Genomic DNA, 14,945 nt, shown 5'->3' with positions numbered 1-14,945 from the left:
TCTTAAATTCGTAATTATCGCCTTGAAGGAAAACTAAATGAATGCACGAAAATTATCCCAGCAATCTTGTTCCTGCAAGACAACACCTCGCTCACACTGCACAAGCGACCACGGCTAAACTGGTGGAGCTAGGCTTCCAGCTGGTTGACCACCCACCTTATTCACCAGATCTAGCTCCCTCCAACTATCATCTGTTTCCAAACCTGAAGAAACACCTCAAGGGTACCAAATTTCACACCATTTCTGATGCCATGGCTGCTACGGATGACTGGTTTAAGGCATTACCAAAATCCATCTTTTTCAAAGGCTTAGAGAACTTGGAATACCGATGTAAGAAGTGTGTTGACATCAGTGGAGAAGATGTGGAATAAATGTAAAGTGTCATCTTCCTATGCTGTTTCTTTCTGGGTAAAGACTTATCAGCAGCCCCTCGTATAAGGACGGTTTTAGACAAGCGTATTGTAACATTTCTGCAAAATGGTTCCGTTACGCCCCCTGTCTCCGGGTGTGATTTCGCTGGCAGTCTGAAGCTATGGAAAGCGCCGGCCCCTTGTCCACGAGAGGAGAATCGCTGCAATTCTCCGCTTGCGGCCGGTAATTTGCAGCATGCTGCAAATTGCCGCGATTCTCCATGGGATACTGCAACGCCCGTGGAGAGGGGGCCTAATACGGACATGTTACAGATGACATTAAAAAGGTTTGGTACCGTGTTAGCCAGTAGCGCAAAGTGTGATTGTTCCCAGCAAGAGAAACCAAGTAATCTTGTAGACATCATAGGTATCATATCTACTCTCACTGAGAGCAATCACACAGATGTCATCAGTATTGGATCAGTATTTGCCCCGTATTTATAGCCATTGTTTCTATTTTCTACTACGTAAATGCTGATCCGTATTTGCCTTATAGAGAATAATAGCAATATGGAGGCAAAAATGGGAAAAATTGGGCATGCTGCATTTAAAAAAAAATACTGTGAAAAATACAGCTTAATAGATACGGTACATAGATTTACATCAGCTGCATATTACGGTCTGCAAAACATGGTCCAAAAGAGGAGCTAAAATACTCTGACCTAATACTTTTTGTTTCAGTTCGAGGCAGAAATTCCTGCAGACAGACAAATAGTAGGGGCAAAATTATTAAAAGGTTTCTAAAGTACATATTCTGTCGCAAGGCATAGATGCCAGTTTATTGGAACAACTCTGCCAGGATTTTTACGCAGTTCGCTTGGTAAAGCTCTCCCAATGTGTTTTATACACTGATCAGCCATCACATTAACCCCTTAAGGACATGGCCTATTTTGACCTTAAGGACCAACCCTAAAAAGGCCTCATGTCCACTTACAAATTGGGATTTAAAATCCGCAGCGTTTTTCCTGCACGCGGATCCGCGCCCCATAGGGATGCATTAGACACCCGCAGGTAGTTAAATACCTGCGGATGTCATTTTTCCCTGCAGACGCGGATCCGCGTGCAGGAAAAAATCCGGACCATGCTCCATTTGGTGCGGGTCTCCCGCGTGGACGGCTCCCGCAGGCTTCTATTGAAGCCTATGGAAGCCGTCCGGATCCACGGGAGACCTAAAATCAGAAAATACTCACCTGCTGCGGGCCGTGCGCGTCTTCCCTTCTTCCCGGCCGGATGTTCTTGCTTCAGCCCGGCGGATGTGCCCGGCGCATGCGCGTGGCACGCAGCTGGCGTGCCGAGCACATCTGCCGGGCCGAAGAAAGAAGATCCGGCCGGGAAGAAGGGAAGACTCGCATGGACCGCTGCAGGTGAGTATATTCTATTTTCAGCCCTTATGTCCGCAGGGCAAGAGGGACCCGCTGCGGATTCTCCATGGAGAATCCGTAGTGGGCCTGATTTTCCCTGTGGACATGAGGCCTTACATTTCAATTCTGACATCTCATCACTTTATGTGATAAAATCTTTTGCATGCTTTAACATATCAATGCCATTCTGAGATTGTTTATATTACAGTTCATGTCGGTGGTTAAGTTTCATGAATACATTTTGTCTTTATTAATTAAATTTGAAAAATTCGCAATTTACAAACTGAGTTTTTCTCCTCGTCAGGTCGGTTTTACACGAGCACTAATCTCGTGCATTGCGTTTTAGTGCATTGAGAGACTCGCAAAACTCGCACAAATATGAACTCAACAACATAAAGGTCCATCTCATGCTATGAGACTCATCAATGCAGAACTGCTCTAATAACCCCAAATGTAACATTGCATGGACGTAATATTTATTATCTCAATATACATATAAACTTTTAAAAAATCAGTGGACCTACCTGTAACAGTGCTATTTGTTCTTCCACTTGTCCCATAAGTTCTTCTGCTTGGAACATTTTCTATAAATATGCACATCAATGAAATTAATACACACAAACGCACAATAGATTGTTATTACATAGTTTGAATTCACTAGAAAGTGCATGTTAACATTGCATCTTCTTGATCTTCAAAAATGATTAAAGTGAGTGCTCCATTATCTTAATTTGGACATATTATGATAGAGCTCACATAACTGGAGGAGCAATTCTTCTCAGAGGAGTTGAACTGTAGAAGACAACAATGTGCAGCAGTGAGCACAGAGCATCCATTATTCTGAAGCTTCAGCGACATCTGCTGGCTATATTCTGGCACACTTCCTGTGCATCTTGAGATTGGGACTATTTCCTCACTGGAGAACTTCTGAGTTCCATCCTCATAGTAGAATGCATAGGACATTAATGCCTAATTCGAGGAGTCTGTCAGGAGTAAAAACCTGGATGTGGTGCCACCTTATAAAGGAAGAGGACAGTGCAAACCAAGGTGTAAAATAAATATCTCTTTACACCTCGTATGTTTTTTCTTGATAAGTTTGTGCCACATCCCAATTTTATTTTTCTGACAAACTCTTGGTATTTCACAAAGCTCTTCCCATGATCCTCGAACAGCAGTACTCTTCACCATGTGTCCTTCCACCGACCTTCCTCATACATCCTGCTAGACTCATCTTGCCTCATTTTAGCCAGACAGAGAGGCACTCTGCCCTTGGTCTTTTACACCTAGATGCCTGATAAGTGGCGGTAGCGCCACTGGGACCAGCATCTATCAAGAGAATGTAGTTCCCTTTTTTTAAATGGAGAGTTGGCCATGCTGTCTACATTGACATTCATGGTAAATGTAGAAGTGCAGCTGGTGGACACTGTACATAAGCAAGTGGGGATCAGGTGCCCTTGTTCTGCCAATAGGCATATGTTTGAGGACCCCGTAATGCCATAAATCCTGTAGATGAGAATACCTGACTCATAAACAGCACCACTAAGACCCCAGCCGATCTTGAGAATGGGACTCCAGTGTCCCTTTCCTTTGTCACTTCTGCCCCACAATGATGTTACTCTAAATGGAGTGCAGGCTATGTATGATTGTAAATACAGGGGCAGCTGTCAGTCACTGATAGGACCACCCATTTGACTGTTCAGCTCAGAATTAGCGGAGATATAAATGAATAAGCTACAAGTTTTACTGAATCTTTCCCCATAAAACTATATACGAGTTTCAATCTTTTCAGCAGCTCCAGCTTTATAACAAGGTTCATGTAATTTGGACAGTATGTTCAAGCTGACAGACTCCCTTTAAGTAGATTTTAAGAGCGATTGACAACATTTAATAATGTGGACTACATTAAACTGTAGGATATATTCTTCACTGAACTCTAGTCAGCACTTTCTATAGGGGGTTTTATTTATTTTATCAACACATCAAAGCTGAACCCACCTGTGTCAGCAGCTCATCTTTCTGCACCAATAGGTTTTCATATTCATACAGTTGGTGCTGTTAAGATAATAATATATTACAGTAAAACGATTGTCTAGTTATACCTTCTGCTATTAATTGATACAACCCAACCATCCGCTCACCAGTAACTTTGAATTTTCCACTTTAAGACCATCCAGCTTCTCTGTGACCTTCTCCTTTTCTGACAGCAGGTTGTCATTCTGCAGGACATAGCTCCAGTTAGTAAGGCCTCGTTCACATGGGCGACAAAGTCTGTCGATTTTGTAGCGTTGCTACAATGCTACAAATCATATGTATGAGAAGCCTATGCTTTCCTTTGATAGTAAGAAATCCTACTGTCAAAGTTATAATCTAACCCTTGATGCAGGAAAAATAAAAAATACACATACATCACGTTACAAGTGTTCTCCAACGCCGCAGCAGCTTCTCCCCGGGTCCAAGCACTGTTTATCTTCATTATCTTCTGGCCGGGGACTGAAAAATCCCGTCCTTCTGGAAGTGTTGGATGTGATTGGCTAAGTGTCTGCCAATCACAGCCAGCACTCGATGAGTTGCTGTGATTGAACCAATCACAGCCATTTATCGAGTGCTGGCTGTGATTGGCTAAACATCAGCCAATCACAGCCAGCGCTTCCAGGAGTCAGGGATTTTTCAATCCCCAGCCAGAAGATGATGAAGAGAAACTGTGCCGGGGACTGAGAAGAAGCTGCTGCGGCACACCGGACAGCACAGGAGAGATGATGTATACTTATTTTTTTTTTTCTGCAGCTATGGCTTATTTTCAGGATAGGGCTTATATTTCAAGCCTTCCCGCACGAAAATCCTCGCATGTAGTACTACAAAGTCGCGGTATCACCACGAGAAGACGCTGAGATATCGCATGGACCAGCGATGTCGCTCGTGTGAACGAGGCTTAATGAAATCACTTATATATAGAAAAAAAATTGCACCATAACTTTCTGAAACACAAATCTAATTACTTCTGCTCAATGCAAGGTCAGGAGCAGCACCAAACATATACAATGTAAAATCACCTGCTTAGGCTCATTTGTCACCAACTGTAGACAACTTGGGGGTAGGGGGAACCAAAGTGAAAGTACAGATCCAGGCTGTTGTATGAGTATAAAGTAGAAGTAGGATCCTTTGTATGGATCCACAATATGGCAGCTATTACTGTGCTTTCACGTGCCTGCACATTTATCATGACATCACGTGTTGTGGAGGTACTCTCTCCTAGAAGCATTGTTCCTATACAGAGTGCCTATTGCTCTATAATAATGACCTGTAGAGATTTTATAAACTCTTACATTACCTCGTCCTGTAAACTCTGTTTCTGGCTCCTTAGCAAAAGTTCATCCTTCTCCTGTGGATATTAATAAAATAATTGCATTAAATAAATAAAAATCTCATTCATTTTAAAGGGGTATTCTCATCCCGCATGATATCCAATAAAGGACAGCTGTAAGTACCGCTTCACCCATCCCCCAACAGGGTCAAGGGAGCAGCTATCTGGAGATAGGTGCAGGTTCCTCCTGTAGGACCCACAACTATCTAACAATTATGGTAGAGTAGGTCAGTGGTCCCCAACCTTTTTGGCACCAGGGATCGGCTTCAAGCAGGACCATTTTAACAAGGCCCGGCAGGGTTGGGCGGGGCTTTGGTTATATGGGGCGGGGTTATGAAGGGGGTTGGAGTTTAGTGCATTCTTATTTAATTATGACATTTAGAATGTCCTGGCAGTACACACATAGGGCAGTATAATATATCCCCCCCCCCCCCGCCTGGCAGCACACACATAGGGCAGTATATAATCTATCCCCCCCCCCAGCACACACATAGGGCAGCATAAAATTTATCCCCCCCCCAGTAATAGACAGCCCCCACCCCTCAGTAATTAGCAGCCCCTCCCCCTGTAAAAAGTAGCCCCCCCAGTAATAAGCAGGTCCCCCCCCCGTAATAAGCAGGTCCCCCCAGTAATGGGCAGCCCCCCCCTCTGTAATAAGCAGCCCCTTCCCCTGTAATAAGTAGTCCCCACCCCCCCACCCCAGTAATAAGCAGTTCCCCCCCAGTAAGCAATCCGCCCAGTAATAAGCAGGTCCCCTCCAGTAATAGGCAGGTCCCCCCCCAGTAATAGGCAGGTCCCCCCCCCCCAATAATAGGCAGCCCCCGCAGTAATAAGCAGCCCCTTCCCCTGTAATAAGTAGCCCCCACCCCAGTAATAAGCAGCCCCCCCAGTAAGCAACATCCCCCAGTAATAAGCAGGTTCCCCCCAGTAATAGGCAGCCCCCCAAGTAGTAAGTAGCCCCCCCCCAGTAATAGGCAGCCCCTTCCCCTGTAATAAGTAGCTCCCACCCCCCTCCCCCAGTAATAACCAGCCCCCCAGTAATAAGCAGCCCCCCCCCAGTAATAAGCAGCCCTTTCCCCTGTAATAACTAGCCCCCCCCCCCCAGTAATAGGCAGCCCCCCGTAATAGACAGCCCCCCCAGGAGTAAGCAGCCCCCCCAGTAGTAAGCAGCCCCCCAACCCATAAACTTACCTCCTTCCTGCTGTCGCTCTCTGTCTGCTTGCCCTGACGTCAGTGTGCAGCCCGGAACGCTTCCTCCCCAAGTCCTCTCCTGCGGAACTAATGAGCAGGGGACTCGGGGAGGAGAATCCTGGCTGCACAGTGTGCGCCGGGATCAGCGCGATTACCAGCGGGAAGCTGCGGCGCCCCCGCTGGTAATCGCTTCAGTGGTGAGCGGCGTCGGCACGCCGCGAGCCACATTATACAAGGCAGCAGGCCGGATTCGGCCCGCGGGCCTTGTGTTTAGAGCAAAGGTTCCCGGCGGTGCCGCGGACCGGCGCTAAACACCCAACGGCCCGGCCCCGGTCCGCGGCCCGGTGGTTGGGGACCCCTGGAGTAGGTGATATACCCATGCGTTGCAGGAATTGGTTATTGAGAATTGAGCTTTCAAAGTTATTTCCTTCTTCTACATAATAACTAATGTTACTGCGCCATTTTGCAGTAGTTCCAAATCATTTGTTCATCAAGAATTTGATTATGAGGCGCTGCACAATTGGCACATCATCCTTATGCGCAATCATCTTCAGTAAGATTTCTTTATCTGTGTTGCCTATAGCATCTGCACTATTTCATTCTGTAAAATGCCAAAAGCTCAGCTGGGAACTAAACAGACCCCATTATAGTCAAAGAGGTCTGTTCAGTTTTGCCATATTATAATTCCGTTCAGCTGCTGAGTGCTGTTTTCCTGCTCCATAACAGAGTACGAAAACAGCACCTAGAAGCACCAATGTGAACGAGCCTGCAGATTAATCACATCAGGGGCGTAACTATAGGGGATGCGGTTGTACCCGGGCCCAGGAGCCTCAGGGGGCCCATGAGGCCCCTCTTCTCCATATAGGGAGCCCAGTACTATGAATAAAGTATTATATTTGGGGGCCCTGTTACAGATTTTGCATTAGGGCCCAGAAGCTTCAAGTTATGCCTGTGAATCACATGATTGACTTTATTGTAAACAACTCCAAAACTACTAATGATACAATGCGATAATCTAAATTAGACTTCCAAAAACTAGGGCTTAAAATGATCTGCAAACGATATGAGTGTATGTGATCTGTTTCACTGAACTCACCAGATGCTTTTTTTCAGCAATTACAACACTGATTCTGTCTTCTAGGTTTTTGACAAGAATCTTCGTATCTTCAAGTTCATTGCAGATAGTCCGGACATGCTGCATGGCCTGCTGGGAACTAAACATGCAACATATAATGAAAGCTGGAGATGATATATCAGTAAAATATTGCAACTATGGGTTTTAAAGGGGTTTTCTATGACTAAAAATGTAATGGGCGGGGAATATAGTAAAAGGAATGGGAATGCAACTAGTTTTTCTATTTTATTACATTCCATGACCATTATCATTTTTTACATGTTGGAAACCCCCTTGAATATCTTAGATGCTTTATATCCCACTAACATCCAAAGAAGCGTGTTTAACTATACCTTTTTTTCATTGCATTTTATCCCCAGGTACTTATGATAATATGACCATATAATGATAACGGATCACAAGAACTCAAAAGTTTACCTTCCTGATGTTTACCTCTGCGTCTTGCATAATTACCATATTTTTCTGAGAGTGCATTCAGACGATCGTATATCGGCTGGGTTTTCACGCCCAGCCGATATACGGCGTATCTCTCTGCAGGGGGAGGAGGCTGGAAGAGCTGGTAGCAGTGCTCTGAGCTCCCGCCCCCTCTCTGCCTCCTCTCCATATTGTAGCTTCTCATGACAGGGCTGCTGAAAATTGTGTTCCTGCCACACACCTACCTTCCTACTTAAGACACATATGGGTACTTAAATTTCATACTTAAAGGGGTTGTCCCGCGAAACAAAGTGGGGTTATACACTTCTGTATGGCCATATTAATGCACTTTGTAATGTACATTGTGCATTAATTATGAGCCATACAGAAGTTATTCACTTACCTGTTTCGTTGCTAGCGTCCTCGTCTCCATGGTGCCGTCTAATTTTCAGCGTCTAATCGCCGGATTAGACGCGCTTGCGCAGTCCGGTCTTCTTCTTTTCTGAATGGGGCCGCTCGTGCCGGAGAGCGGCTCCTCGTAGCTCCGCCCCGTCACGTGCCGATTCCAGCCAATCAGGAGGCTGGAATCGGCAATGGACCGCACAGAAGACCTGCGGTCCACCGAGGGTGAAGATCCCGGCGGCCATCTTCGCAAGGTAAGTAAGAAGTCACCGGAGCGCGGGGATTCAGGTAAGCACTATCCGGTTTTCTTTTTTAACCCCTGCATCGGGGCTATTGAAAAAAAAAAAACCCGTTTTGGCGCGGGACAACCCCTTTAAGGGTGTCTTCACACATACGAGAATATTTCACAAGGCGCTGCAGAATATTCCATTGTGCAAAAGTATCCACACAAAAATCTGCATGTCAAGCATGCAAATTTTGAAGCAAATTTGCAATTGCACATACAGATTTTGGTGTGGGTTTTGTCAGCGGATTGGGGAATATTCCAGTGTGTATGATAAACACCCTAAGCAATACCAGATGTATAAAGCCGCATTTACACACAACGATTACTGCTCAAAATTCATTCAAACGATGTATTTTGAGCGATAATCGTTGCGTGTAAACGCTTCCATCTTTCACTCTTCGGCTGAAAGATGATTTTTAGGTGAGCATAAAATCCATCCTTCAGCCAGAGAGAGATAGCAGGGATCACACGCTGTGTTCTCCATGGGAGCAGCTGATTGCATTGTATTCAGCTGACAGTTCATGGCAGCCCGTGCGAAGTGAATGCAGCTGAGTGCAAAATCCAGACCACATGCTGCGATTTACAAACAACTGCTGTAGGCTCATTTACATGCAAATGAAGATAATAAACTGCTAATGGACATTAGTGTCCAATAGCAGTTTATGCAAAACGATCGCTAAAACTGCCAATCTTTCAAACGTTTTAAAGATTGTCTTTGCGTGTAAATGAGCCTTAAGCCTGAGGTGCACATTATACAGAGGAAGTTGCCCCACTAAGTCTCTATCCTCTATAATCAAGTTGCTTTTCTCAATCAACTACCATTCTGTACTCCCTATGCCAAAGGCTTGCCTCTATGGTGTGTATACCTCCGGATGAGTTCACCATCCACACTTACCTTTTTAACTTGCTCTTTAGGTCAGATATCTCTTCACTCAGAAGACTGTTGGTTTCCTCTGCTAAATCAAGACTCCTTTGTATTTTCGTTTTCTCGTCAGTCAATTTTTTGTTAGTACAGTTGAATTCAGCAATTTTAATGCTTAGATCTGGATGCTCCACCCTTTAGAAAAAAAGTACCATTGTCCCTCAAGTTATATTAAAGCAGTTATCTGGGACAGCAATTTTGATGGTCTTTCTGATTCCAGGCACCCCTACGATCATCTGACTGAAAGAGAATTAAGCTGTAATACCAGCTGCAGCCTCTACCGAAAGTACAGTGCTGGGAGTCATATCCCCACGAATTTGATATTGATGACAACTTTTTACTCCATGATTACTTTTGTGTGTAAAAGAAATTAAATTAAAGTGTAACTAGTACAGATAAAAACTTTTCACAGATATAAAAGGCAGAAAGAACTGTAAATGACTTTCTATGGTTCTTCAACAGGTTCTTCAGGGTCCTGTACAGGTAAATAGCAGTGCAGAATATGTAGTACCGCAATGCACTGCAGAGAGATGCAACTTGATGGGCAACTAATGAGGCACTTCACTAATACAGATGTTTTACCAGTGAAATGCTCATCCTGATTAGCTGGATCTTCCCATCAGTCACATGTCGCGCAGCAGAATCCGGCCCTGGCAGCAGCAGCGTCCGCGTGTACCTGTTCTCTGAATCTTGAATCTGTACTGCGGATGGTCCACATGTACAGATTTATTTAAAACTCCTGCTTTTCCTGCGGAATCCGCGGCCTGTCTACTGACTTGAATGGAAGTCAGTGCGGACACCGCAGGAAAATGGAGCATATTGGGATTTTTCACCCGCGAGTGAAAACCACAATTGGTTTCCACTTGTGTGCATGAAGAATCACTTTTCCATTGCATGCTAAGGGCAGTATTTGCTGCAGAATCCGGAGGCGGTCGCCCGATCCGGATTCCGCAATTGACATCCATGTGTGTGCATTCATTTGGCCTAATGCTTTGTTCACGTCTGCGTCAAAGCCTCCATTGTAGATTCTGGCATTTTGATGGAAAAAATGACAGCGCATGGACCACTATTTTTTCCTTGAGGGCGGATTTAGACTAACGTGGTTTTCGCACGTTATGTGGCTATGATAATCACGTCCGCATAACAGGACAAAACCAAACCACTGATTTCAATGGATTTCAGTGGCTTCGATTATACTAGCTCTTTTCTTGGCCGTTAATTGTACAGCCGAGAAAAGACAGTGAATACTACATGCGGAAAAGATCGGTAGCCGCTATCTTCCCGCAGCTTTTTTTAAACTCCTGTGCTCTGGCGCGGAGTTTGAAGAGCCGGCGAAGGGAAAGAAATTCCCCTCGTTCAGGCGAAACTACGCTCCGTGTCGGCGAGCATAGTTGTGCCTACACTCATCTGAATCCACCCTCAAAGTGTTAGACATCTCCATTATAAACAGAAGCCACAATAGAGATGTGAATACAGCCTCAGGGCTTAAACAGACGAACGTGTACTAGTCCCATTATATGGCAGTAAAAATCACGGCCGCATAACGGGACAAAACGAAACTATTGATTTCAATGGTTTAGTTTTCACTCTTTTCTTGAGTGAATACTACGCCTGAGAAAAAATAGAACTTGCTGTATCTTTCCTGCATGTAGCTAATTCTATGGCGTGGAGTTTGAACAGCTGGAGAAAAAAAATCCTTGTTCATTACTAGAGGGATAGCACATTTACAAAGGAAATTAGAGAACTACAGCTGAATTTGCCTATAAATTAATCATATTATGTTTCTTTTACCAGGTGGAATCGTTTAGCTCAGCAAAATCGCAGAGTTCCATGTGCGTTTTTGTGCAGACGGGGCCTTCAGTGTGCAATTGCGCTCGCGTGAGGTTACCCTAAGTTTGATATTTTTAGTCTATCCCATGGAATCCCATAAAACCCTGTGGCCCTGTCGCGCTAAAAAAAGAATTGCTAGACACTTGTGTGAAAAACGCTGGATCGAAGCTAAGAATCACACATAAATAGTGCGGCCCCATTGAAAGCAATGGGAGAGGATCGCCATTCCCTGCTGTGGCTGTGACAGCTGCAGCAGGGGATTCCTTGGATGTGAAACCTATGGATGCTGTCACATTCAGGGGTTTCACTTTGTGGTCAGTGGGGCCGGCGGCAGTAGCAGCGGCCTCATTGAAAACATAAGGAGAAGATCACGCTCCTTTGCCACAGCTGTGACGGGGATTCCTTCATCCCCGCAGGGATTCCCCTTATCACTGAACACTATGACAGCACAGTCACAGTGTTCAGTGATGAGGGAACTCCCCACGGGGATGAAGGAATCTCCTGCCACAGCTGTCACAGCAGTGATCTTCTCCTATTGCTTTCAATGGGGCCGGCGCTGCCATTCAATGTGATTGGTCACAGCACTCACCCAATCTGAGGCAGCACTTTGAGGAGGCCGGGATTTTTTAATCCATGGCCAGAAGAAATTAAGAAGAAGAGTGCCTGTGACCTGAGGAAAAGACACTCTGGAGCCAGAAAGCGCTTCTAGGTGATGTCTTTTATTCCCTGCTGCTAGGGTTTATTTAAGGGCTTTGACAGTAGGATTTCCTAATCGTAACAATGCATTGCATCACACGAAAACTGCGTTTTCGTGTGATGCAGTGCAACAGAGAGGAAGGCTATGCTTTTTAAAACGCTGTCCTATCTTTTGCAGGTGCGATTATTAAGCCATTGTAAAAATCGGACATGTGAACGCTTTCATTGGAAAGCATTAGTTCTAATAGAGCCGCTTTTTTAGCACACCTATTCATGCACTAAAAAAATCACTCGTCTGCCCAAGGTCTTAATACGAATAACATAAACCCTATTGATTTGCATTGGAGTATTCAGACCTGTTTTTGTCAAGCACATTTTACACATGTCAAAAAAGTTGCAGCATGTCCTAGCTTCATTTCTAATACACACCAAAATAGCCCATTGAAGTTAATGGGATTGTGTAAATATGCAGTGAATATGCATGATACATGTTTTCACTGCATATTTATGTATGAAGGCAGGAAAAATCTGTAGGGCCTTCTTGTATTTTTATGTACATGTTAAAAACTCAGTGAATAAGCATGTACAAAAATAGAAAAAACACAAACAGGACCAAATATGCAGTAAATATGTGCACATTTTTTGAGTAGGGTATCTGTAAGCGCACAGTGTTAGGAGTTGGTGATTTACAGCAATAACATGGTAATGTTTCTACAGATGGAGAGAATAGTCAGTTAGTGCCGATCAATAACTTCCTAATGGGAATATAAGACAGACAGATCTGGAGCATGTCATTGAGTTCCATAACCAAGCTAAGTGCACTGACTAAAACATTACATTATGTGCAGGGAACTTACATGTATCTATTGGAATAACCTGCATATTCATCCGGCTGTGATCCGCACTGGAAGTCTGTAGAGGAAAATATACTTTTATGTTACAAAAGTATTTATTGAAAGTTAAAGGGGTTGTCCCGCGCCGAAACGGGTTTTTTTTTTTTTTTTTAACCCCCCCCCCCGTTCGGCGCGAGACAACCCCGATGCAGGGGTTAAAAAAACAAACCGCTCAGCGCTTACCTGAATCCCGGCGGTCCGGCGTCTTCATACTCACCTGCTGAAGATGGCCGCCGGGGTCTGCTCCCTCCCTGGACCGCAGCTCTTCTGTGCGGTCCATTGCTGATTCCAGCCTCCTGATTGGCTGGAATCGGCACGTGACGGGGCGGAGCTACACGGAGCCGGCATTCTGCACGAGCGGCTCCATTGAAGAGAGCAGAAGACCCGGACTGCGCAAGCGCGGCTAATTTGGCCATCGGAGGGCGAAAATTAGTCGGCTCCATGGGAACGAGGACGCTAGCAACGGAGCAGGTAAGTAAAAAACTTTTTATAACTTCTGTATGGCTCATAATTAATGCACAATGTACATTACAAAGTGCATTAATATGGCCATACAGAAGTGTATAGACCCACTTGCTGCCGCGGGACAACCCCTTTAATTCAAACTGTTGACAACATTCCTGCTGCATAGGCCCCACGCAGGGGGAGAAACGTTTTGTATAACAACAGGAATTCTTAGTGTACTTAGAATAGATTGGTTCCAAGAAATATTCATCAACCTATATAAACTTGTACAAATACAAAACCAACAATATATAGGGGGGAAGAAGAGACGGGGGAGGGGAAGGGGGGGGATGTTAGGGTTTAACAGTACAACCCAATATAAGCACTTTGTTGGTGTTTAATAGCAAGTCGGGATGGTGATATTTTTAATTATTATTATTTATTTTTATCCCTTTTCTTAATTTATCTAATCATCTATCTTTTGCATTAGTGATACACTTTAGCTTCAAGTGGTCAGTGAAGTAGCTAGAGTTGGAGGTGGTAATGTAGATTGGGGATATTGGCAAAGGTGATCCATGGCTCCCATACTGACTCAAACTGTGCTATCCTGTCCTGGCATATTGCAGTCAACCTCTCATTCAGAAGAGTCCTGTTAATTCGGGTGATGAGGGAATTAAAAGGTAGATGCGATTGTCGCCAATTATAAGCAATATGGATTCGAGCTGTCATAGCGATAAATTGCATAACCCTAAATGGAGCATTACGCATCTTTTTGGGGTTTATTGCCCAACAGTAGTATGAACGGATCTAATCCAAGAAAAGTGACTCAGGAAATAAGATGAGTGACCCTTTTACAGAAGGCCTGCACTATGGGACATGTCCACCAGATATGTAAATGAGATCCAGTGTTGCCACATCCTCTAAAACACAGATTGGATACCTTGGGATAAATAGCATGTATGCAAGATGGCACCAAATAGGCTCTGTGTAACACCTTTAGGGAAGTCTCAGTAAGACTAACTTGCCAACTATTTTTGCTTAGACTCGCTGCAATGGCGCCATCTTTCTATAGATAAGGAAGCATTTAAGTCTGATTCCCATTGGGTCATGTAAGGCAATTTGACTTGTTGCGCTTCATTTAGTGCGAAAATATACTTTTAGTTACAGAGAACATCACTTTATGGGATTATGGACAGTGTTCCAGTGTATATTTATTCATTACAATGTTATGCTGGGACTTGTAGTACCACGGTGCTTCATGTGTAATTTTTCTTCTAAGTAGGTTGTTCTCTCTGTTTCTGCATCTCTTTCATTCTCTTTGTCTGTGTCTCTCTCTCTTTAGATGTCAGTGTGTCTCAGTGCTCATTCACACCGGCGTATGCAGTTCTTGAACTGTGAAAATGCACTGCAGTGTTTTCATGGACTGATAAACCGCATATTGTGGGTATATCTAGTCCTGCTTACAGTGTTTTTTTCACGCACATATAAACAGCGTTCTTCATGCGCACAAAAAAAAAAAAAGCAGGTCCATTATGTAAGTGTATTCACTGCATACTTACACAATCCCAATGGCTTCAATGGACTATTTTGGTCTGTAATA

At 44.3% G+C, this 14,945-nt stretch overlaps 1 protein-coding gene across 2 annotated transcripts in view; it reads right to left on the bottom strand.

Annotated features, from left to right (window-relative positions):
- KASH5 (KASH domain containing 5) overlaps window positions 1-14,945 on the bottom strand; it is a 64,973-nt gene that overhangs the window by 28,790 nt on the left and 21,238 nt on the right. For both annotated transcript variants that reach the window (XM_066607808.1, XM_066607809.1), the window contains 7 exons: window positions 12,866-12,920; window positions 9,456-9,617; window positions 7,420-7,537; window positions 5,100-5,150; window positions 3,910-3,987; window positions 3,767-3,823; window positions 2,296-2,355 (listed from right to left, as the gene is read on the bottom strand). In XM_066607808.1, the coding sequence (XP_066463905.1) occupies window positions 2,296-2,355; window positions 3,767-3,823; window positions 3,910-3,987; window positions 5,100-5,150; window positions 7,420-7,537; window positions 9,456-9,617; window positions 12,866-12,920 (581 nt within the window). The remainder of the gene's footprint in view (window positions 1-2,295; window positions 2,356-3,766; window positions 3,824-3,909; window positions 3,988-5,099; window positions 5,151-7,419; window positions 7,538-9,455; window positions 9,618-12,865; window positions 12,921-14,945) is intronic.

Source organism: Eleutherodactylus coqui, chromosome 6, assembly GCF_035609145.1.
Source record: "Eleutherodactylus coqui strain aEleCoq1 chromosome 6, aEleCoq1.hap1, whole genome shotgun sequence".
NCBI lineage: Eukaryota > Metazoa > Chordata > Amphibia > Anura > Eleutherodactylidae > Eleutherodactylus > Eleutherodactylus coqui.
This window is presented reverse-complemented; position numbering and strand designations above follow the sequence as displayed.